This window comes from Spodoptera frugiperda, chromosome 30 (genome assembly GCF_023101765.2).
Source record: "Spodoptera frugiperda isolate SF20-4 chromosome 30, AGI-APGP_CSIRO_Sfru_2.0, whole genome shotgun sequence".
Classification (NCBI taxonomy): domain Eukaryota; kingdom Metazoa; phylum Arthropoda; class Insecta; order Lepidoptera; family Noctuidae; genus Spodoptera; species Spodoptera frugiperda.
In genome coordinates this window covers 12577089-12601403 of record NC_064241.1, presented here as the reverse complement: position 1 = coordinate 12601403, position 24315 = coordinate 12577089, and the positions used below count along the sequence as shown (strand labels likewise).

At 35.8% G+C, this 24315-nt stretch overlaps 2 protein-coding genes and 1 long non-coding RNA gene across 3 annotated transcripts in view; 1 reads left to right on the top strand and 2 right to left on the bottom strand.

The window, feature by feature from the left end:
* The window catches only part of LOC118269970 (transmembrane protease serine 12), a 28985-nt gene extending 12593 nt beyond the window's left edge, over positions 1-16392 (bottom strand). The window contains exon 1 of the mRNA XM_035585373.2: positions 16020-16392. Within this exon, the coding sequence (XP_035441266.2) occupies positions 16020-16107 (88 nt within the window). The 5' untranslated portion in view covers positions 16108-16392. The remainder of the gene's footprint in view (positions 1-16019) is intronic.
* A 2468-nt stretch (positions 16393-18860) lies between these two features.
* Positions 18861-24315, top strand: part of LOC118269960 (cadherin-87A) — a 57267-nt gene continuing 51812 nt past the window's right edge. Inside the window, exon 1 of the mRNA XM_050706927.1 lies at positions 18861-19196. The gene's annotated coding sequence lies outside the window, so the exon portion shown is untranslated. The remainder of the gene's footprint in view (positions 19197-24315) is intronic.
* Positions 21780-23791, bottom strand: LOC118274882 (uncharacterized). Its single transcript, XR_007707469.1, has 4 exons — positions 23273-23791; positions 22934-23010; positions 22700-22832; positions 21780-21933 (listed from the first exon to the last, which is right to left on the bottom strand). It is a non-coding gene; the product is annotated as an uncharacterized LOC118274882 (long non-coding RNA).

The following is a 24315-nucleotide window of genomic DNA, read 5'->3' as shown; positions in this document are numbered from 1 at the left end:
ATAGCGAGTTACATAACACCGTGGTTATTATAGAAAATTGATTGGACAAAGTCTAAAGGGCTATTGTGTCGTTATGTCGTCGGCTAAGGGTCCCATAATTGTGATTTGTGACGCAATATTATAAATTGTACGTCATCGGCGTTTAAAAAATACTTATGACGTAAGGCGAAGTTAGTTGTGGGAAAATATTTGAAGTTTATCAATAAAATAGTAAGCTATTATTGATTTAAGGTATCGCACGCAACGGATATTAGTTTTTCTTGTATAGAAGCAGCAACAGGTCATAACGATGAGGTGTGGCGACATGAAGCGACAATATGTCATCGAAAAACATTTATTCATGTTTTTATTTTCTTATTAGTAAGTATTTTGTATTTTGTACGAAATCGATCAGTAGTTCTTTGGTATTTAGACTTTCGCGAACCCGTTATTATTAAGTTTCATAGAAGACAGTTTTATTATAACTTTCGTGAGACATACAAAATTAATTATTATGTGAAACAGTTTCGTGAGTAAGCTATCGGCTTACTCACGAAACTGTTTGACGAGGAACTCGACTAGTTTCAAGCCATGCCAGAGGCTCATATTCATGAGCGACACGACGCGGCGATAGTAGAGGACAGTTTTATTTGAAGTCGTAGACAAAACCTATCTTCATAAAATTCCATCTTCTATCTATCTATAAGAAATAAAATCGTGACCAAACTAAATACAAAGTGTTCGAATCCAAACGAGTAGTGATTGCATCGCAGCAGTACCTATAGATCTTATTGTATGATTTCTTCACTCGCGTCTTAAATCGCTACTGCGCCCGCGCTACGATCGATCAACGTTCTTCAGTAGTGATTATTTGGTTCTTTAGTTTTGATAGGGAAATGAATGTATATTTTCGTAAAGTACAAAACTGAACGCTATTGGACATTCTTAGTGTAAGATTTTTTTTAATTTGATTTTTGATAAGTAAGTAAGTAGGTGTTTATGCCTTTAGGCTTAAGTCATTCTGTCTCCTGCCTGAAATTCACCGAAGGTAGTGGAAACTATTGTTTTCTTTTTTTTCTCCGCTAATTTTTTCTTCTGATTTATTTTGTTGCGTGATCCAAGACATTCATTCATGTCCCTGCAAGGCGCAAGACTTTAGTGTTCCGATATTTTTATGGTTGTTTCTATTGTAGATCCTAGTTTACAGGAGTTGCAGCGGTATGGGAGGTAGTGGCGGGCTTCTCCCATTAGAAAAACAAAGTAAACTTGGCATTTTATACGAAACAAGTACAAGCGAAAAGCAAAACTCTCTTTAACTAAATTTCAACTTACTACACTCGGCGTCACAAAAATCGCACCTCTTGGAAAATTGTAAGTTTAAAACATGTCCCGCCAGTAACGAATACATTACACCTTATTAATATTGGTATCAATTGAAAGTACGTTTAACGACCTTTAAATTAACAACAGTTAGAATTCCTAAACACAACAGATCTCATCAGCACGTAACGTTAAAAAAATGTTGTCAAAATATTCAGAATGGGATAACATTCCTCAGGAGACTGTTGTCACATTAATTCGTCCATGAGAGAAAGCATGGAAGCAGTCATCAGGGCTAGGGAGGGTAACACTAGGTTTTAAGTTGTTTATTGCTGATAAAATAAAATGTAACTTTTTAATCATTTGCATTTGCTTGCTTTTTTTATTCCCTGGTAAACAAAAAACCAAATCCATTGATTTATTCTTAAACTTAAATGAATTGCCTTTCCAATGATACCTTACAGTCATATGTTTGCCATTGATTAATAGGGTTAAAATGACTATGAAGGGAACTTTTAAAGAGGTGCGATTTTTGTGACGCCGAGTGTATATCAGCAAATAAGAAAACCAACATTGAGATTTGTTACCACTGATACAATGAGTGTTTCCTACTATTTCCTAAGGTACCCTAAAGCTTCTCCGACGCGACGACCGACTGACGTACGGTCAGCAAATGAAATTAAGTCGTCATCTGCCAAGATAATCAGAGTAGCGTTATCAAAACCATCTCAACAATTAGCCGGGCCGTCTCCGACGCTAGATCTAAATAGATGACCCGGTTTATACAGGTTTTTTTTTTGTTATTTTTCGATTACGGAGAATTTTCGGGTCAAAGTCTGGTCAATACTTGAAATGAGTCAGAGAGAGAATAATAAAATTGTTTATTTTAATTTAGCTTCTATATTCCTCGCATGAAGCTATAGAAGTAATGTCTTAATCATTCCAAAATGGTATAGGAAACGCCTTAATACAAATTTTCAACAATACTACCCATATTTAAAAAAAACGCAATTCGTGATAACGTGGGTTTAACTTAATTCTGCCTACCTCCTAAAATTATACTATGAATTTGTGGATGAGCAAAATTGACTTCACAACATTGGTCTTCTCTTTTCTGTGGTTGCAAATCTGTTAAACACTAAAAATGTCTTTGTCACTACAATATTTACAAAATTAAACCTTCAGAACATTACAACAACCGCAAAACAAAAAAGAATCGCTTGAAGCATCTCCCATTGTCATTTAAAATCATCTCCACCATTAATATCAACCATTCATACGTTAAATGCTCTTGCGCAGCTCCATTGATTCTCAATACAAAACAAATTCGCTTTTCAAAATGTGGTCAGGAGACGGAAGTTCAAAGTGTCAGGATAGACCATCAATCATTATGGTTGCTTAGTAACCACTTTCACTGAGTAATGGTTTAAATACTACCTTATACTTACTTTTTTTTTTAGTTTGGGTACGCTTACAAGGAAAAGATAAAACGTTTGCTTAAAATCTTACTATGGCTTCTCCCGCTTTGGGTGAGGCGAAAGAGACACTCTTACTGACGTTCCTATTTATTCCTGCTTTGAGTCGCACCCCGGTAAACCGTTAGGTTGTCCGCAGCTCCAGATCATAGATATCCTCTGAAGTCTAAACTTTCGATGTAATCTAACTGAACCTAAAACCTACGAAACGTGAATTATAGGAAATCTCTTTTTTTTTCGAAAATATGTCTCTCAAATTACAATTTTTAGGGGGAAATGTATGAATTGGTTGACACGACAGAGAGTGTCAGACTCTTACTGACTAAAAAACACCACGTTCCTTCTCCTGCTTTGAGCCGGAGCCCCGATAATCTGTTAAATCTGAGATTACTGTAATAAATGACTAGTGAAATCAACAATTACAAAGAGAAATGATTCAAGGCTAAAAAATGTGTTCAATGTTTTGTGCTTAAATAATACAGAGTTAAGATTACGCGGTGATGTAACCGTTACGTGACAATACTCAACCGGATCTCAGTTAAACTGGACAGTTAAACTGAACCAACGCTGTGATTGATCGGTTCAATTTATCATTTCTATTGAAATTGTTGTGTTGGATGATTATTGTTTAGTGAGCTGTTATTTGGTTGTTAAGTTATAGTTTTTTTTTTTTTTTTGAGGGATTGGTTTTTAATTTTATATTATGCAGACTAAAGCGTAAAGAAAAGTGTAGAGTATAAATAATATTGAAAAAAATAAATGTTTTCTTTCTTTGTTTAAAAAGTCTGCGATAAGGTTTTGATATTATCCCAGTTGTTGAAAACACAAAACAATGTGTTAATTACACAAATAATGATTCTTTGTAGGGATCTGAATTCATCATGATCATGGCTTTTGCAACAGTGCCGAAATATCGGAAACTCACAAAAACTAATAAACAAGGTAAATATCCCGTTTTAAGTTCTAATGATATCTTCTATTATCATTACCACAACTAACTTTCTACACATTATATGTAATTAATCTAATTAACACTAGTTCTTCTAAAACCCTATACCTCATTACTTAAACGTATGCGCGCTGTGCAAGTGACATGTTTGCAAATAGATACGGAAGTGACTAGGAAATAAGGACGTTTTTAGAATATCAAGTAGTTTATGTTACGTCACTTTGTCATGGTGTCATGGTGTTTTCTTTTATGGGAGTTGTTTCTTGAAAAGGAAAGTTTAATTGTTGTTTTTTTTTCAGTGATGCTAGGTAGATTAACTATTTTATCAACGTCACCACCAGGGCTTGTTAAACTGTGGTCTTTAACTGCCCACCAAGCACAATACCATGGTATATCCTCTTATGAATAGGAACCCCGTAAACCAGCAGTCGTCTGTAAAAGGTCGTTGATATTGTTCAACATCAACAGCCTATAAGTGGCCACTGCTGACCAAAGACTTCCTCTCGCGCGGAGAAGGTTTGAGCATTAATCACCACGCTTGCTCAATGCGGGTTGGCGATTTCAAACTTATAATCAGAAATTATTAGCTCAGGTTAATCACGATGTTTTCCTTCACCATTTGTCAGTGGCGTCTAAATAATCTTAGAAAGTACATATAACTCGGAAAACGTCACATTGGTAGATTTCGAAACCAATGACAACTCGATAATTATGCAACCAGGAAACTCAACAATGAAATCAGTCGAACACCAAAAACCGAACCAAAAAGACATTGATTAATCAACACTCTTTTTCCACAAGCTAATCTTCCTGAAAAACTAACACAAGAACCGACGCACGCGCCGGCGGCGGCGTGATCGGAAAATATCGTTTGTATACGCTTTCCAGTGCGCATGCGCTTCCGTGCCGTGCTTTTACTTTCATTTGTGTGTGCTCGTGAAAATGGATACCTGTGATCTGATTACAGGTTATTGCAAGTATTGCGGTTCGATGCCCGACGTGAGAACAGTTTTATTGTAGGTAGTGCGGTAGTGAAGGGAGGTTGTGTTCCTTGTTTGTTATTTAATTTTAATCTAATAAATATTTTATAGGTATAATAAAACCGTACACTACTGATGCTGTAAATTTAATTTAAGTTTAAGTATTGATTTATAAGTATTACGGTTGAGGAAATTACTCTCTATGGAAAAAATGATCTCTTATCGGTTAATAGAAATGAACAATGACTGCACAGATGGCGCGTTAGCTGAGCAACTGACTGCTACGCAACCTGTTGCGGGTATGATTCCTACACGGAACAACTCTTTGTGTGATCCACAAAATTGTTGTTTCAGGTCTGGATCTCATGTGAATGTTTACAAGTTATACAACACAGAAGAAAATCCTAGTGTGGAGCAACGTATATAACGAAGAAGTACCCTAAACCCCGAGTACCTATTAGATTAAAGTCTTTGAGGTTTTTTTTATTTACAGTGTGTATGCGATATACGAAATCAAACAAAAAGCATTTAACCTCTTGTATGCTGGCATAAGAGACACAATAACAAACTCATTGTCTCGCGTAGATCTGCGCTCCCGGTTAAATGTTACATGATGATATACCTACCTATAACATCATATAAAACAAAAGTAGCTACCTTATATTATAGCGATAATACAAAGGTCATTAAACTCTCACTGATGGGCACCATAAAGTGACGCAACATTGTACCATCGTTGTCCCATGACCACGTGTTATACTACTAGTACTTGGAGCATGGTGCAAGGTGTAAGCGGAGCGGATTTGAAATATCTTATTATTTGTAAAAAATAAATAGTGTAATTATTTTGGTGACTTTTTTGCACTCAATCTTTGTAAAATCAGTGTTTGCGTGTAGAGGTGATTAGGACAGGGTGACTTGAGGTGTGGGTCTTGCTTTTGAATTCGTATCAAAAGTAATGTCCACTTTGGATCGTTAAGGCAACGAAGTAAGTTAAGTTTCATATCTCCAACTACCCACTCACCAATAAATTACAGTAGACAAAGTTAAATCTAGTGAACTAACTATACAAAAATATTTGTTGTACGGCTCTGACTAAACTTTCGTCTTTTGAATATTTTTAACTTCTAACAGCCTTAAAATAGTTTTTTTTTTCATTTGAAATATAATAATTCTAGTTTTCTGTCCGTTTCTGTTTTAATTTTCATATACCTAATGCTGGCAGATAATTTTCATATATTTTTTCTATCTACGTGACAATTTTGTTACTAGACGCTCAATCCGCTACCTCCCATAACGAACACCACACGACAATGCAAGTCACGTCCAAGTGAAAATGAAAACTCATTCCATTGCGTATTCCGTACACACTGCACATAACATTACCGGTGCCCAGCCGGTAATGATTGCATAACATGGGAAGCATGCTTCACGATGCTTCAATGAAGATGTTACAACACTTATGGCTGGTGATTACTGACGTACTTTAATTTAATTGATGATTATGATGGACTATGGTGAAGATTATGGGATTATGGGGAACCATATCATAGTGAAGAGGCTCCAAGCCCAGCAGTGGAATGTAGTGGACTGTTCATGTAGCTATAGTCTCATTGCTATTTTTCTTAAGACGAGTAAATTATAGTTTACTTCTTTTTGCATGCATGGTAACTTAGCTCCGTACATGACAATAGTAATTTTGTAACGTCACGCCTTTTATCCCCAAAAGAGTAGGCCTCTGCCTACACAAAATTGCATTAAACTTTTCACATTTCACTCCCATGTAATAGGGGTGAGCCTATTGCCATATTATACTGGACACAATTCCAGACTCCGTGCTACTACTGAAAGATGTTCGAAATCCCAAAAAGGCCCATGGCAATAGTCTAATTTGTTAGTCTTCTGTAATATTCTTCAAGTTGAGACAATTTACATAATAACATTAGTTTTCTTAATTTACATAAGTACCTAAATAGTTATTTATACGAAGAATATTTGTCCACATTAATACAAAACAATAAACCCATCAATGATCCTAATTGAATTCTCTAGTTACTATTTCTTCAAAGTATTTAAAGTTGAATGTAATAATTTCTAAAGTTTATGAAGTGCAGACGACAGTGTCGACCAGGCGTCGATGTTGACAGGGCATCAGGAGGTCGTGACTCGGGTTCAAATCGTGGCCCGAACTAATGAGGTGAACTTACTAACATTTACTAAGGTAAACTGATCTTACTGAGGTTCAGGGAAAAAATGAGGTTTACTTTGTCAGAAGCTATTTCCCAGAGCCGGATAAATTGTTAAGGTTATGGGTAATAGTTGTGGTAGTTCTCATGGGTAAATAGATCAGAGTTTTTTGGGCCTTGCTTCTACTGTGAGTGTGTAATTTAAACGCTAAGTACGCTCATTTTGCGGGTTACCGGAGCTCCGGCTCGAAAAGCAGGAGTAGGAACGGCGTGGTTTTTAGTTAGTAAGAGTCTGACACTGTATCTCGCGTCGCCCAAGGCAGGAGAAGTCATTGCATGATTTTCGCTCATGAAAAAAAAGTTAATTTTAATTAGAATTCCATCGATTTCCTGTAGCATCCAGTACTTTAGATTAACCACTACACACACACAAAAAATCGAAAAATAAAATCTTGCAATGATTTATAATTTCCATACCTAATACCTACTATCTTAATCTACAAATGTCACATTAATCTTTCGTATTGTTTGTTACACATGCGCTCACACTTGCTTAATTGAATACAATTCCATGTAAACCTCAACTCACATCTTAACAAATGAGACAACAATAAAATCTGTGGTTATGTGAAAAAGGCCACAACAACATTATAACAATGTAACAAAACAAAATGAATATAAGTTACAAACACCACTCACACAAAAGCTAATAAAATCACGTAATAATTTTACTCCCATACAATATTACCTATTACTTCACAGCCTTCATACATTAGCACCTCATAAAGACATTAGGTAAGCAGACCACTATAATTTCAACCGTAGATAATGTATAATTTGTTCTGAGAAATGAGTGGCGTCGTGTCATCGGGGCAAGCATCGAACCCACGACCTTAGAGGAGAAAGTTAAGAAACTAACATCTAGAGTTACCTGATTGCTTGGATTATGTTATTAGTTTAGTTCAAGTATTGCTAGATTGTCTTTTGTAACTTCACGGTTCATTCGCGGTGGGAAATATAGGGAGAGATATATAGCAACACTCAATCTTAACCACTTTGTAGTCTCTTATTGATCTTAGCTATGTAATAAACATACTCGTCACTATAAACCAAACTCAATTTTTTATCATTGACATTCATCCAATGACTTCTCGCGCCTTGGGCGAGGCAAGAGCGAGCGTCAGACTGTTACTGGCTAAAAACCACCCCGTTCCTACTTCTACCCTTCGAGCCAGAGCCCTGGTAACCCGCTAGGAAGTCCGCAGCGCTTATTATCGTTGTTTTTTTTGCAGTTTTCATAATCACCTTAACCAAGCCCTTAAAGTTACAACAAAAACAATATTATGTATGTTCAAACGAAATAGAGAGTTTTAAAGTAAAGTAAGAGCAAGTTTCCTCAGCGTGCATTTAGTTATAATTGTTATAACAACTGAATGGGTGCTAAATTGCAATAATGCGCCGATTACAAGTAAAAGTGCATGGTTTACGGCCCTCTAATTGTGAGGTAAGTGCTACCTTCCATTACACGCGCTTACTGTGTAAAGGGCCTTTGTTTTGTAAATTGATTGTAGTATTGTAAGTTACAATTTAGTTATTTTGAAGTTAGTTTATGTAACAAGTAGGTATGTAACATATATGTATGTATACGTCTACTTTTCTCGCGGGTATTATAGGAGCCGATTTAAAGACTACATATACGACTAAGACTAGATAACGGACAACGGTGCTCAATGATAAAACTAAAGGTTTTGAACTGTTCCCTTAATTTTTCACCCACTACTCGGCCCCTATTTGTCGAAGCGTAAGCTTATAAACCTTTCGTGATAAATATCCTATCCACCACAAAAATAATTATTCAAATCGGACCAGAAGTTCCGGAGATAAGCGCGTTCAAACAAACACACCTCTTCAGTTTTATAATAGAGTACCGTATAGATATAGATTGACTCAAATGTCAACAAATCAGACTAGGAATAACAAATGACAATAGTTTGTATTTCTCATGAAATCTCTCATGCTTTGCCAGCGCATCAGTCATCATCATCACAAGAAACGCCAGGGGAAAACGCTAGTCTTTTTCTAATGACAGATTGTCTCGATTGATATCCAATCGATATTCTAAGTATCGATTGTTGTTGACCGTTTTTATCGAGTCCAAAGTGTGAAAGGACTTGCGTGAGATTTTTGTTCGTCTGTGAAAATTACACCATTTATAGTTTGATAATAATCGTGTTACGTGACCATTAAAATGCATGAGATGGTCTTAGAGTAGTCGGCGTTTAAGACAAAAAGTCTTCGCTAACAATAATAAATAAGCAGAGACAGAATAACTATTAACTCATAATAGGTATTTTTTTAAAGCTGGAAAATTATCCAATGTCTTCTCCCGCCTTAGCCTTGCGAGGCAGAATGTGAGTCTCGTACTAACTAAAAACCACCCCGTTCCTACTCCTGCTTTTCAAGCCGAAGCCCAGTCCAGTTATTTAAACCGCAGCACCGAAATAGCTCAGTTCTACATATTAATTTCCTCACAACTTATAACGAAAAACACACTTTTCAGCATTACTACATAATTCGGGATGATGACGGTGTATGAAAAGAAAAAAAAATTATTAAGTCCGTCTGTTGGGTAATGAAAAATATTACACACGTGTATTTATTTATTTCGTCATATAAGTTAACAATTCTTACATAAAACGAATCAAAATTTATTAGTTGGAGCAAATACGCCATTTCTACATATAAAACGTATCTAGAAGTGACATCACTTGATATTTCAAATTAATACATCTTCGAAAGTATTTGTCTCCGTAAGAAAATAAAAAATACGTGTCTAATATTTTAAAATAATCTACAAGACGGACATTACAATAAAAAATGAGTCATCTACCCTATTATTTACTACAATAACCACTATACCTACTGAGTGTAACATTTCAGCTGCGGTGGATTACATAACGTCAATAGTTTCCGTTTCAAATCCAATTAGGTTTATTTATTTCCAATAAGTGTTCAGTTATTTATTACTTTCCATTGCTATCGTAATTTCCTTCACTTAACTTTTATTTTCATCTTACCTAACTGTTGGTTAGTCGCCAACGGGCTTATGTTTTCCAGTAGTGACAATTATTTCGTTTTATTTTTTTCTGTATTCACGTAATTTCATCAATTGATTGGAGTTGGATTGGTGATTTCGTTCCGTGTTTGTGGAGTTATGTACGAATGATTTTATTATAACTTTCGTGAGATATACTAAATTAATTATTATGTTATCCGCTTACTCACGTAACTGTTTGACGAGGAACTCGACTAGTTTCAGGCCATGCTAGAGGCTCATATTCATTGACAGCATTCCGCGACATGGCTTGAAACTAGTCGAGTTCTTCGTCAAACAGTTACCTGAGTAAGTCTATAACATAATAAATAAATTATGTACGAATAGTAGGAAAATATAAAAACTGCTTTTAAAAACCACTTCCAAAAGCAAAACAATAAGTATTATTAGTCATACTTAAAGTTTCCCACCTACTAGTAAGTAAGAAGTTGGTCTCAGGGTATACCTGTGAGGTACAAGGTACCATTGTCAAACCAAAAAAGAATAATCCAAATCAATTAAGGCGTCTTCAAATAATCGGTGAACATACAAAAATCTTGCCGACGAATTGATAACCTCTTCCTTTTTTTGTATGTCAAGTCATCATCATGTATAATTTTGCCTTCTATTTTTGAAGGGTTAGGTAAGTAAGTACTGCCTATTCCAACTAGAGTATTAGCAGAAACTAGGGTACAAACAATACCAAGATCCTTAGATAATGTCACTGTTTGACCTAGAAATTACCTAGAAATTTCAACTCCAGCTGATATTGGGGACGTTGTAACCAAAAACTCAAAACAAATTTAGTTCCACTCAGACAGGGGGTCTAAATTGTCCCTAAATGCGGAGAACTACTGGACATAAGGTCACCAGTACAAATAACTTGGCCAATATTTTTTCTACTAGAATCCAATAATTCCGCGTACTAAACGTGAGTAGTCACGTGAAAGTGAAACAAATGTTTCACGGAATTGTATCTCTAAGATGACATCTTTGCACAAATCCAGATCACCATGGATCAGTACTACAATACTCTCCACTTGTCATTCAGAATACTTATTTTAACGCTTTAAGGTACGCGTCCACAGGCCCGCGTCGTACGCATCGCACGCAACGGATTTTAGTTTGTCTCGTATAGAAACTCGTGCAACTGCGTCCACTGATCCTGACTCCTGATCCTCTTACTGACTAAAAACAACCCCGTTCCTACTCCTGCTTTTCCAGCCGGTCGCTCATGTCGTATAGCTGCGACAAAGAACATGCATGATTCTGTCGTACTATTCACACGATTGCTCTTCCTTATTTAGTGTAGATATTTACTTCTATAGCCGGGTGCTAGGGGCCCGGTAGCTGATATTTAACTGGGCGGTTAAAGGCTTAAATGTTATATTAAATTAGACATATATGTTTTTTTATATGACCCCTTTTTATTAAAAATGGAAAATCTTCCAATGAAGCGCCCTGGGTGTCACATTCCTCTTAGATACATATGTACTACCTTAGTGCACTTGCAGTAAACGAGGTGTGTAACACATGCATTTTGGGTCATGAAAGAAACTGTTTAGTAGCACCAAATTTTCCGGAGTATTATTTATTATTGTAATTTTGTAAATACACTTGGGAGCAAAGAAATGGAGCCACTAACGTTTTTTCTTTATCTTTTTTTTTTGTGTATTTTAAGCAGGTCCGTTTAGTTTCCACGTTTTATAAAGTTGTGTAACAATACAGAGCAAAAAGGTTTTAGGTTTTGTCGTACTGCTCCCTTGAATCCGACAGTTGAATTTTGAAACAATATTTTTTACTAGCTATTGCCCGTGACTTTGGCTGCGTAAAAAAAATAATGACTTTTGACAGAAGTTCTGTTTTGATCTTAGTCTACGTTACTCCTTAGTACATCGGTTATCTGCCCATCCATTTCAGAGATTAGCCGGATCAAACATACACACACAGATAAAAAATTTCATTTGGGTATGTTTTGTATGTACATGTATGTACGTATGTTTTATTTATTCGTCTAGATTAGACCAGATTAGTAGACTTATAATAATTATCAGGATGTACTACAAAGTTATAACTATAGAACAATATTTGAACATGAAATAAATATAGCTACAATAAAAGCAACGAATCGTTAACTTCACAGAAGGCGTAGGCGTAGGCAGGAATATACAGTACTAAATATTATTTGCGCTTTCTAAGTGTCGTAAGCAGGCGTTATATGACTTGAACCCTGATCAGAATATTTAATATTGTAGGAAATAATAATTTAATAATATCTACATCATAGTGACACTTATAGAATTAAATACAGTAACGCCTTTTTCCCATATGAATAAGCCATAATTTAACTATTGCTTAGTTTATCTAACCTAAGTTAAATAGCTAGCTTAGTTCCTCTAATCAAAGACCCAAAAATTTACCAAATTATGAACTTGATGAAATTGGTTTAAATTAAAGACAGTAAGGTATTGACCACAGTCCATCTCAACAGCGAGAGATTATGAATCATCGAATCCAATCACAAATACCTACCGATGCGTCGGTAAAATTTTAATTGCAGCAACTGCGCATTTCCGTAATATCGGTAGTTTCTAAAATCAAATCAAAAGTATTAAAATAATTTGTTTGGATCACGAAACTGTTCGGCTCAATCGGTACAAAGTGGAACGGTACTAATCGAGAAATTGATCTGTTGTGACGTCACAGACCTGCGCCGGCGCAGGTTCGATGTTTTTGCTCCAACACTTTCCTCGCAAACATTCCATGTTTCGTAATAAATGTAACGATGACAATGAATTTGGTAATTCTAATACAACAATAGCAATCATGCTAATAACGTTTTTGATGACTTTTTGTCAGTTTGTCCGTCCGGAGTCTTCTTTTGTGTGAGGAATTGTTCGACAGGTAACTCACGTTTTGGCTCCAATTGTATTGATTATAGTTTTGCGGCTAGGTTCATAGTCATTACGTTACTTTTACTGCATGATGTAACTGTTGAGGTAGATCATGATTTTATTCATTCGATTATAGATTGACTCGCTGATGTCTGTGGCTTTGTCTCTGTGAATAAGTAGCTGATATCTTATCTTTTTTGTGAGAGGGCAATCATCATCCGATGACTTCTCTTGCATTGAGTGAAGCGAGAGGGAGTGTCAGACTCTTACTGACTAAAAACCACCCCGCTCCTACTCCTGCTTTTCAAGCCGGAGCCCCGGTAACCAGCTACGGAGTCCGCAGCTTAAAATTATTGGCTGACATTAACCAGCTGTAAGGCTTTCATTTTCTTTGTGGTATCGCTTTGTTCTTACAATTGCAATACATTGTAACAAACTTGTAAAATGTAGAATCATACTGAACTTTATTGATGTTGTATCTCAAAGTATTTATGGTTTTGTATTTACGAATAATTCACTGGTTGAATAAGGAAAGGTTTCGATATTAAAATTATAAGATAAGCTTTATTATCGGGGTAGTGTATGAAAATATGACGAAGAAGACTGTTACCTTCTCCAGATATAACGTATTCCTATTTAAAAGCCCGCAACGCCGTAACTTCTCTAGTATTGCAGGTGTCCATAGGCGGCGCTAATCGCTTACCATTAGGTGATCCGTCTGCTAGTTTGCCTGGCAAACTGTTAGGCAAAAGAGCAGATGGACTACCTGTTGGTACGTAATGAACTGCATTTCTTAATTAAATTAATATCAAACATCAAATCACTAAGAATCATTTAAGGATATATTAAAGTACCATGGCAAAACTTATCTTCCAGAGATATTTTAAGAGACCTGACTAATTTTGATGAGAAGGTTTTATCATAGAGTATTGATTAGGTAAGATTTTTTTAAACGTTGCCCCACACTAGAATTGTCTCGCATTTACAAACAAGTTTACACATGACACCCAGACCCGAAACAATAATTTGCGGATCACAAAAGAGTTCCGAGTGGGAATGTTTTTACTTTTCTTTACAGAGTATTTTAAAAATATTGTTATGTCGTATAGTATAGTAATCGACTAATTAACCTACAATTTACATCTACAACTATTATTATCAACTGACAAGCAGTTTACAAGAGCAGGTCTTAGTATATTATTATAAAACAAAATGTCTGCCTGCAACAAAGGGAAACCCCATCGTTTGTTGGAAACCATCCAATATAAATATTGTGATGGCGAAGTGAAATCTGTCGCGTTTGTCTAGTGGTTACTATTGTAACCGCTGGACATGGCTTCGATGCTTGGACGCCTTATTTTTAAATAATGAGTCCTCATAAACCTTCAGGTGATGACAGAAGTGGTAATATACACCAAACAATAAGATCAGGCAGTATATCATCCATCGCCTAGGGCGAGGCAAGAGGGAGTGTCAGCCTCTTACTGACTAAGAACCACCCTGTACCTACTGCTGTTTTTCGTGCTAGTCCGTAGATAGTCCGCAGCAAGCTTGGACTGATGCCTAATTTTAAAAGAACACACCGTAAACCTTCTAGTGATGACAAGAGCGGTAATATACTACTTATATTTTCCATAAAATTATGCGGTACAGGTATCAAATTGACAACTAATTTTACTTACTATTTTACAGTTATGTTCTAAGTCCTGTGTAATTAGTGGTCCTCCTAATCCTAGTGCTACTATAATATGTATAATGAGGCCTTAGTACGAGCTTTTTTACGTGCACGAACGCGCTCTCGTTTTGATTACTTTAAACGTAAAACAAACTCCACCAGGGTTACTGATTGATAACACTGCCGGATTAAAAATAAAACTCGAAACCTCTTGTTGAGTAAACGAAACAATTTCTCTCTCTAATTAGTCCCTAAGAATTAATTAATTAAAGATAACTAACAATAACTTCCAATTAGCACTACCTTCCGACAACTGCCTAGGTACTCTAGGTAGCCTTTTCATAACCTAAGCTGTCCTGTCGTAGACAGGTTTAGTACCAGAATGCGGTTAGATTAGTAATAGCTACCGGCAGAGAAAATGAGAGTGAATGTGTAAATTGATAGATATTACAATATTATTACTGAACTACTATGTATTTGTTTTTTTGTACTGTGGTTGGAGCTGGAGATAGTGTAAAGAGGCTATTTGTGTTTTAGTTGCCTTAGTTAACACATTTCGAATGCAATATACCTAGGTACGGCAAATATGGAATATACGTCAAATAGTCTCCAATAAGAGTCTTTTATTTGAGGGGAGATAATCAACCAATGATTTCTCTCGCCTTGAGCGAGATGAAAAGGAGACTCTTACTGACTAAAAACCACCCCGTTCCTACTCCTGATTTTTGAGCCGGAGACCCGATAACCTGCAAGGTAGTCCGCAGCTCCGGCATCAATAAGAGTTACAATAACTTAATTATAAACTAAGAAACAGATTCTTGTTCCGATTTACAATTAAAATTAAAAAAAATAATGACGACAAAATTACATAGGTAACCGAGAAACGGAAGACAATATTTTCCTCTTGCCATTTCCGAAAAATTAATAAATAAAGCAATATTATTTATTTAATAAACGGACAAAAAATATATTAAATGTAATTGGACACTAATTAAATAGAAAAAAATTAACTGATAACAGTTTTCCGGAACCACGACAATTACTCGAAAAATTACAGTTGACTTTTATGAAAAATCTTTATCCAAAAATTGATTGAGTTATTTATAAACGATACTAAATTCAAATTAAATAAAATAGAAGACATCAATTAATTGTTCACTCTGATGTTCAATCAAGATATTGATCATGAAATATCTCTCTATCTATCAATAAGTGGTCGTCGTTAAGGAAGCTGCAAGTTGTCACAAAAATGTGTAACATCTCTCCTTTCCCGAGGAACCGCTGAGTCACGGCAATTAATTGAATCCATTAGCGAATGTTTCAACTACATGACGTTTTTTATCTACAAACCAATGAAATGCTACATTTAACTTTTTCGACAGAGCTTTTAGAAGCTTTTGTTATTTTGTAATTGTGTGAGAGTGAGAACCGGAAAATTGGTATAAAAATATGTTTTTTTTTACTTACCTCTCGGGCTGTAGCCATCACAACTGTCCATAAAGATCGCCGTTAAAAATATAATTAAAACACAACAGCTAACACGCGTCATAGTCATTAGTTTACACGACAACAATCAATTCATTCTTCCTCCACGCACAATTTGCGCTGATGTTACGCGTAAATTACACCGCAAAACGTATCGATACTTAACGATTCATAAACATCACTATTAATCATTGTAACAGCCAATAAAAACGCGGTAAAAGTCTTGTAGTATTGTAAAATAAAAATTTGAAAAAAGAATTAAATAATTTTTCGACACGTGCGTTCGTGACGGTGTCGAAATTAGAAATGGTTGGAAAAAAGTGCGCGGTGCGCTTGCGTCTGTATTAATGACTAACGATAGTGTTTTTACTTTTTTCCGCAGTGTTGTGCGCCGGCGCCTAATACCCCCACCGGGGAAATGAAGGGGGGGAGTTGACAACATTTTTCTGGTATGCTAATTATGTAGGAAGGAAATGTAACGCGACACCTGTTGATTTATTAGCTGTTGTATACTTAGTAGTGAGTATGTAAATTGCACATTTGCGTGAAGAAAATTGGGTTTTCCTTTATGACAAAAGGTATGTGAATAATTGATACTGTAAACGCCTATTATTTCATATACTGTAATAATACCAGGATTAGTTAAGCCATGGCTCTACCCCACCTTATAGCTTTCTAAGAGAACGTTGTTCCGGTAATATACATTTGTAAATAGCGAGTGCACAAAAAAAAACGGACAAATTATGAAAATAACATTAAATTAATACTGTCATTACTAAGATACCTATACTAAATTAAGGTTTAAGGGCTATTTGCGGTGAATCCGCGAGGGCAGCCCGGATCACGGCCACAGGCAGTGGAGGAACACCGCGGTGGTTTTAGCCGGTAAGAGTCCGGCACACACCCCCGTCGTCCCCACGGCGTGGGAAGTCCATGAGGATTTCCATCGCGTTACAAAAAAAAAAAAAGGACTATTACACATTAACGGGATACCTAAAGAGTTGGTACCAACTGTTCAATCAGCTACATAATTATTATCAAGTTACCATAATTTATTCAAACTTGCTGTATCAATACAAATGTTGTCAGCCAATGGCTATAGAGAGTGAAATGATTTGCGCGTGCGCAGCGAACGGTTGCAGTCGCTTAGGTACAGTTGCAGTGTTATGTTGACAAGAATAACAAGTCCACTTGTAAATTATTTGGATACAGGATATCTATGGAAGTATGGGAGCAAAGATTTAAAGGGAGTTGTTTTTGGTCTAGTACCTATTTTAGGACTTTTTTTATTCTACATGTATTTAAAAGTAACTTTTAAATTAAAAAACCTTACCTGTTGTTTTTTTTTAAGGGGGAAAATCATTTCTCTCGCCTTGGGAGAGGCGAGAGGGAGTGTCAGACTCTTACTGACTAAAAACCACCCCGTTCCTACTCCTGCTCCTTACCTGCTACTAAATAAACTCATGATATACCTAGCACTACTGGACGTGAATAATCTCCATGGTTGGCATTCGCTGCTTATTAGGTTCAGGTTTTACAGACTTATGCGACTTGTATGACACCCGCTTAAAGAGTGGAGTTCATAAATGACACAAATGGTATGTACGATCTCCTCTGCCGTTAACACACCGCATCTATGTGGCAGTAAGTAATAGAAGTCACTGGGAGGTCTATGTTCAGCTGAGGACGTCTTGTGGCCGACATGATGACGGTGATGAAGTCAGTTCCTTTTTCAAAAGGATAAGAGGTAAACGATTACTTTATCCGATAATGAAGACTTCTAAGGATTTATGAAGGATAAAGACAAGTGATAAAAGTCACATGGAGAACTTACCAAGTGCTTTACCTTTGGGAGTGTGGAAAAGGTTGGTTTCGGTTTTCTGGTAAAGAACGCATTAGTTTTATTAAAACCATGCTCTATGTTATTTAAGGTTCTTTTCGCAGTCTGATTCATTGCTAAACCAGTAAAACACCTTGATTAATAAATTCTAATATTAACATCACTGTGACTAAAGACAGTTTTAGTGATAATATATTAGAATTACCTATTAATGTCGGTGTCTGTCAACGGCTGGCATATTAATTGAGACGTTTACGATAATAGATAGTCACGCGATTATTTATTATCTGTAAATCAGTATAGTAACAACTTCATTAGCAATAAGGAAATGTTCATAGGGGGTTTATACCACCACTTATGTATATTTTAATTGGCTTATTGGTTATGTATTGTGGTTACAAGTGCAAAGTACTGCTTTGCAAGTGCTCCCGGGGTCGTCTTTTGGGTGGAGAAAAGTAATATAGGGTATTATTTTCAGATTTTATTTAACAATGTGTCTGGAATTATAGGACGCCTGCGGGTGTACAGAAAAATAGGGTAACTTATTACATAGGTACCTACGACTTGAAGTGATTCATCCAAATAACTAGTTTAAAAGGTTTGTAGCAATGTATGTGCCCATCTAATGTGTATATCTAATAAAATAAAAGCTATGAACTCACTCTAAAAATATAAAAAAATCTAAGTTATAAATTCTACCTAAGAAGCTTTTTCGATATGCAGCGACATCTATTGATAAAGCACATAGGTAATTAAAACTGACAATGAATTAAATAACAACGCTATCTATCGGATACAAGACGAACTAAGTGATTGATCAATAAAGTCAAAGCCTCCTCACTTGCTAGTACATAAACTAACCACTAGAGGCGCTGCTGGTGAACATAATAATTGCATTACGGTTAACATTATCTGTCTCTTTCGCAAGCTTATTGATGTTTAGTGTTAGAGGGAGATGGATGAATTCGTGTCAATGGAACGTAACGTAAACACAAGTTGTCAGTTGTCGAGTTAAATTCCACGGTGGCGGGCTAGACCGAATATTAATCTAAGTTTAATTTGTTATATCGTGTGTATTACTTAAATATTACTGAAATAGTAATTATGTAGGTCTGTGTTAAATAACAAAGTGTTGTTTAGTGTGTTGTTATGATAGTTTTGACCGTTTTCTGTGATGTCAAGCTGTCGAAGTAACGGTATTGTTGTGCTGTGAACCACTGGTTTTGTATCAAATCGAACACACCTAGTGCTGAGCCCCGTTTTTGTGTACAAAAAGTACAGGATGCAACGCGTGTGATTTTTGACTGACCTTATTTAAGGTGAGAGTACTTTCGACTTTAATTTTCCGTAAATAACACGACACTTATGTTACTAAGTTATTGCAAAACAACAGTCGTAATTATTACGACACCAATTTTTCTTAGACAGATAATAAATCAGCTTCATTTATTTTATTTACATTTCATACTTTAAAATTCAAATTTAGAAGCCTGTCATTTATTTTTTATTCTTTTTCTTTCGATATTCAAATTGGGTACGTTCGAGTAGCCGCTTTATTTTTAGGTCTGACACGAAAAAGTTTTTAACACTACCAGGATTTAAGGTCAATATTTCTCACCTATGATTCATAAATATAAGATAGCAGGCATCGAGAGTTAAGCAAGCTGTGACCTTGTTGCAAAGGTCCCCATTTGCCATTCTCCACCGGTTTGTCACGCACGTTTATCCGTCTTGTGAGAGAAAATACCTAAAATATTAGCTAATTTATTCATGTCGGAACGGTGAAATACTATTCAGTTACTTGCGTAATTATCGGTTTTGTTTGTTATGCAAATTAGCTGTCTTCAAGTGCCATGTTAAACTTAAAAACCACATTTTTCAGGACAAAGAAAGCTCTGAATGTCTCTAGTCATTCTTCTACCTTTTAAAAAATATGAATTGAGTTAGAGATAAGAAAAAGGTTCCGCAAAAGTACCTAACTAATAGACTTCTTGTGCCAACTTAGCGATTGGCAAATGTTCTTATTGGTCTCAAGTTGGTAGGCAAACCAATATAAAGCAGGCTTTTACTCATAACTAATCACGCCGAAGGTCAGTGAATTAAGCTAACTTTTCAAATACTAAACAGTTATAACACGAAAACTGGTTCCTAAGTTGTCCTTATTAACCTAAACACTAACAGTAAGTAGGTACCTACTTACCTACCTACCTATTTAGGACCTTGCCAATTTTGGACGCAAGTTATGCTAACCACATGTTTTTTTAAATTCTCTCATCTTTTGGATCTTTAAACTTCTCTTTCATCTTTCGGTTAATGGTTACTGGTTTGCTTAGATGAAGCAATAATTAATACGCAGGTACCCTGTGGGCTGTGTAGGTAAATCGAATATTATTTTGGTTCTGTGGTTTTGGACTAAACTTGCAAAGGTTCCATGAATGCCGATGTCTGTTTGATGACGTAATAATCGTGTTAGTCATAATGGCGATGGATTTTGCACGTTGCATTTTGCGGGTCATATTAGGTCATATCAATGGATTGAGGAAACACGCTTAGCAGAAAAAATATAAACTGAAAATGAGCAGTATATTGTCAGTTACCTATTTTGTCAAATGGAAGCTTTACATGCGTAACTACAACCGACTTAAGTGTAACCCGACAAGGCTTTGTTGGCTAAAGGCCAGACAAATCTCTTAAGAAGTCCAGATAAGAGATTCTTCCTAGAACAACCGTAACTAAATGAAGAAGCTCTTTTTGACTGTCGGAATTTACACGAAGAACCAACTATCAGCCTGCAATTTTAGAATTTGTTATTTGCATCTGTTATTATTGGCAAGCGTGGTGATTTGGTGATTAATGCTCAAACCTTTTCCGTGTGAGAAGAGGTCTTTGGTCAACAGTGGCCACAATTATAGGCTGATGATGATGATATGATGATGAAGATTACTGGCAAAGCGTAGTTACCTATTTAGTTAGTTACAGATGTCCAAACGCCTCTACCAGGCAAATATTTCTTGGAATAACTAGAAAGCATAAGGCACGATACAGTGTAACTAATCTGGGGCCTTAGACAAAGTAACAATTTAAAAACGATAACGAAGTTAGAAAAGTCTAAAATGTATGGAGATGCGTTAAGTCACGTGGTCAATCGACATCGTTATCGGTATTTGGTAGACAATGTAACATTTCATAACGAAACCATAAAGTAACGAATACGTTAACGAACGTTATCGTGTTTATTCCATACAAATGCGTAGACAAGCAGCACTTTCAGTGTTCGTTTTCGCCTCGATCGTGATCGTCATTAAGGATAACGAAACGAACGCTAAAACGTTGTAGTTATCGACTAATATCGACACAATATGGCCGGATTTCATTCTACAGCTGATTTTTGACCTTGGTTGATGACATATTCTTGAGTATTTATTTTATGTTAGAGGCATTACTGCAGGTTAAATAAATTATAAAATGCATTCTCTTCGTTTATTGTGGGCTGTGCACAATGAGAACGCCTGGGAGAGGCGTCAAAACCGATAAATCAGCGACGGCTATTGGAAACAATTGGAGAAATGCCTGAATTGTTTTTCATCTAACATTTCAGACTTAATAAAAGAGCATTTAGGAAATTATGCAAGGACCTAGAAGCTCATGCACGATTAAAAGGTTCTACTGAGATTCCCCTGGAACTAAAGGTAAGAAAATTTACATTATTTAAACAATATAATTATAGGTATTGCAGGCAACCAGACACTTATGTTGTTGATTATTGATCATAATAACTTGAGTTAAAGCATTATTCGTCTGGTTAGTTTTGTATATTATAGGTACTATATAACAAAAATATTGTGGTACGACACAATACTTTATTAACTGCTGTAGAGGTAAGTAAAAATAAAACCACATAATCTAAATCTGTATTATTATAATTTTCAGGTGCTGTGTGCTCTTAGCTTTTTAGCTACTCGCTTGCCGCTGTCTCGAAGGGGGTCGCTCAAACGAGGGCGGTCGGGAGAAACAGCAGACTGCGGTGTCGCTGGCGATCTCAACCGCGGACCACGCCTGATGGATGGAAAAATATTATTTATATTAAATATTTATGTATAAGATTTTTTATAAATACTAATTCATAATTTATATAATAGGTAATATTTATAAATAATAATTCATAACCAGATTAACCAAGTTAAAAACTAATTTATCAAAAAATTAAATGGTGTCTTTCATGTAAGTGAAGTTACTTGGTTGACTAATGTTAATAAGAATACTTTATAAAACATTTCGATTTATTTATTTGCCATCTACATACTAAGGACAATTAAGTAGCTCATTTTTGAGCAGATCCCTTGAAGGTGTATACCTAGTACTTACATTAAATCCTAGCTTTTCTAAAGTCTTGCCCATAGGTATAAGTATAATATACATATGTGTATATGTTATAAGTGTAAATGAGAATAAAAAGCCAATTTGGCAGCTATACTTTGGGTTTGGACACCAAACTATAGCTTGTACTATACCATATATGTACTTGTTTGAATTTTTGTAGTAAGGAGGTTAATGTTTAGTTGTAAGTTTTCTTTTAAGCAAATATGTAAAAGAAAACTTACAACTAAGAAAGCAAATGTTTTATGGTATATGCCAATAAACATTTCTTGTTTCTTTCTTACTATGGGTGTCAGAGATTGATCATCATCATCATAATTATAAAAAGTCCCCAGTCTAGTTATAACAGAGAAAATTATTACTTATCCAAAACCCTTTAGAAAATAGCTTGCTAGCCGTTCTACCATCACACCAGTCTTTCCAAAAATGTTCATTAGATCCTTACTTTTTATCACTTGTCTGTAGTCTTGCTGCCACCACCACCAACAGCATTCAATATGTTTGTCTGTTCAGTCCACAGTCGGTCTGACCGTACCCAACCTAGTGATGCAGCAAGAGGCCTCGCCGGGTCACCATGACTGTAACATAAACAAACAAAGATTCAGTATAAGTACTTCATTGTTAAGATTGTGTCATTGTGTACATTACATAGTAGTGAATACAACTGGGATTTACTTACTTTGCCGTATCCTCAAGCAGCATTGACAATTGTTGGGAACTTGTTCGCACTCTTGATTCCATGTTTCATCACTATCACTAAAAATTATAATAGATTAGAACACCAGTAATTTATAAAAATGAGTCTATATTGATTATCATTAAGACTAAAACTTAATATCAAAGTTAATGATAATTAAAACTTAATATAAACAATAATTTAGAATAATAATACTCTATTCACTTACTTACTAGTATAAAGTTTTGTTTTTATTATAATTTACAATACTTTAGCTACTCTTTATTTCTATGATTTCACTCAAGTAAAACGACTACTTAAAACAAAGACTATATTACTTACTAGAAATAACGTGGACTGTCTTATGCGAGGGCTAGTTCGAAATTGAACTAATAAAGTCATATTTCTCTTGGGAAGCACTTGAGCCCAGCAGTTTTCGGATATTTACGTCTGGGCTAAGGACATTGCAGCACAACCACTTGAAGCCCATCGGCGCGGTAACCACCGGCAGCGTGCCGATCCCGTGACGTCACCCAGCACTCCAACGTCGCTGACTGTGATAACATCACCCTCACGAAGTACGGCGATCGCCAACAACTCACTTATTCTTATCAGTAAAATTCGAAAACAGTAATAACTCGCGGGAATAATCCGATTTGAACTTCTTGAGTGACACTGACAGCTAAATTTTCGTTACCATAAACAATATTTTTGCTTTTTAGCGAATAATCGATTCGACACAACGATAACGATCGCGATGTTACTTTGGCTAAGAAATGTTTGTCGTTATCGTTGAGACGATGACGATTTTAGATATCGTTTCGCTACCAAGCGATGTTACATTGTCTAAGGACCCTGATTTCGCCACAAAGTCCAAATCTTATTGCCGTTCGTTATCTCGCTGGTCCTATCAGAGGCTGCTTGAAATTCAGTCCACCGCTCTAAGTGAAAACATAAGTTACTTTCTTCAGAACACAGAGCAGGCCGCACGTGGTGTATTGGAAAGCCGCTAACAATAGCGATATATCCTCGATAGTCATAAACTGGTTCTGTTTAGGTACACGTAGCTATTATTCTGTCTAGTCTACTGCGTGACTAACTATTGATCTTGAAGCGTAACTAAACTAAAGCTTTGATTAGTTATTTAGGAAATTGATATTTTGAATGGGCTAAATGCAAAAAATACAGTGCAAATGAGACTTAACACCAGATGCTATAGTTAGGTCATCTACATCTCATTAACTCCTATATTAAAGTCAACGATCTTCAAGATATGACTGTGTGCCAATATGTTTGAGTAGACGCAACATTCAACCCACTAAATGATGCGACGTTCTTAAATTCGAGCTTCTCGTGTCACGTAACAATTGTAATAACAAATGTTA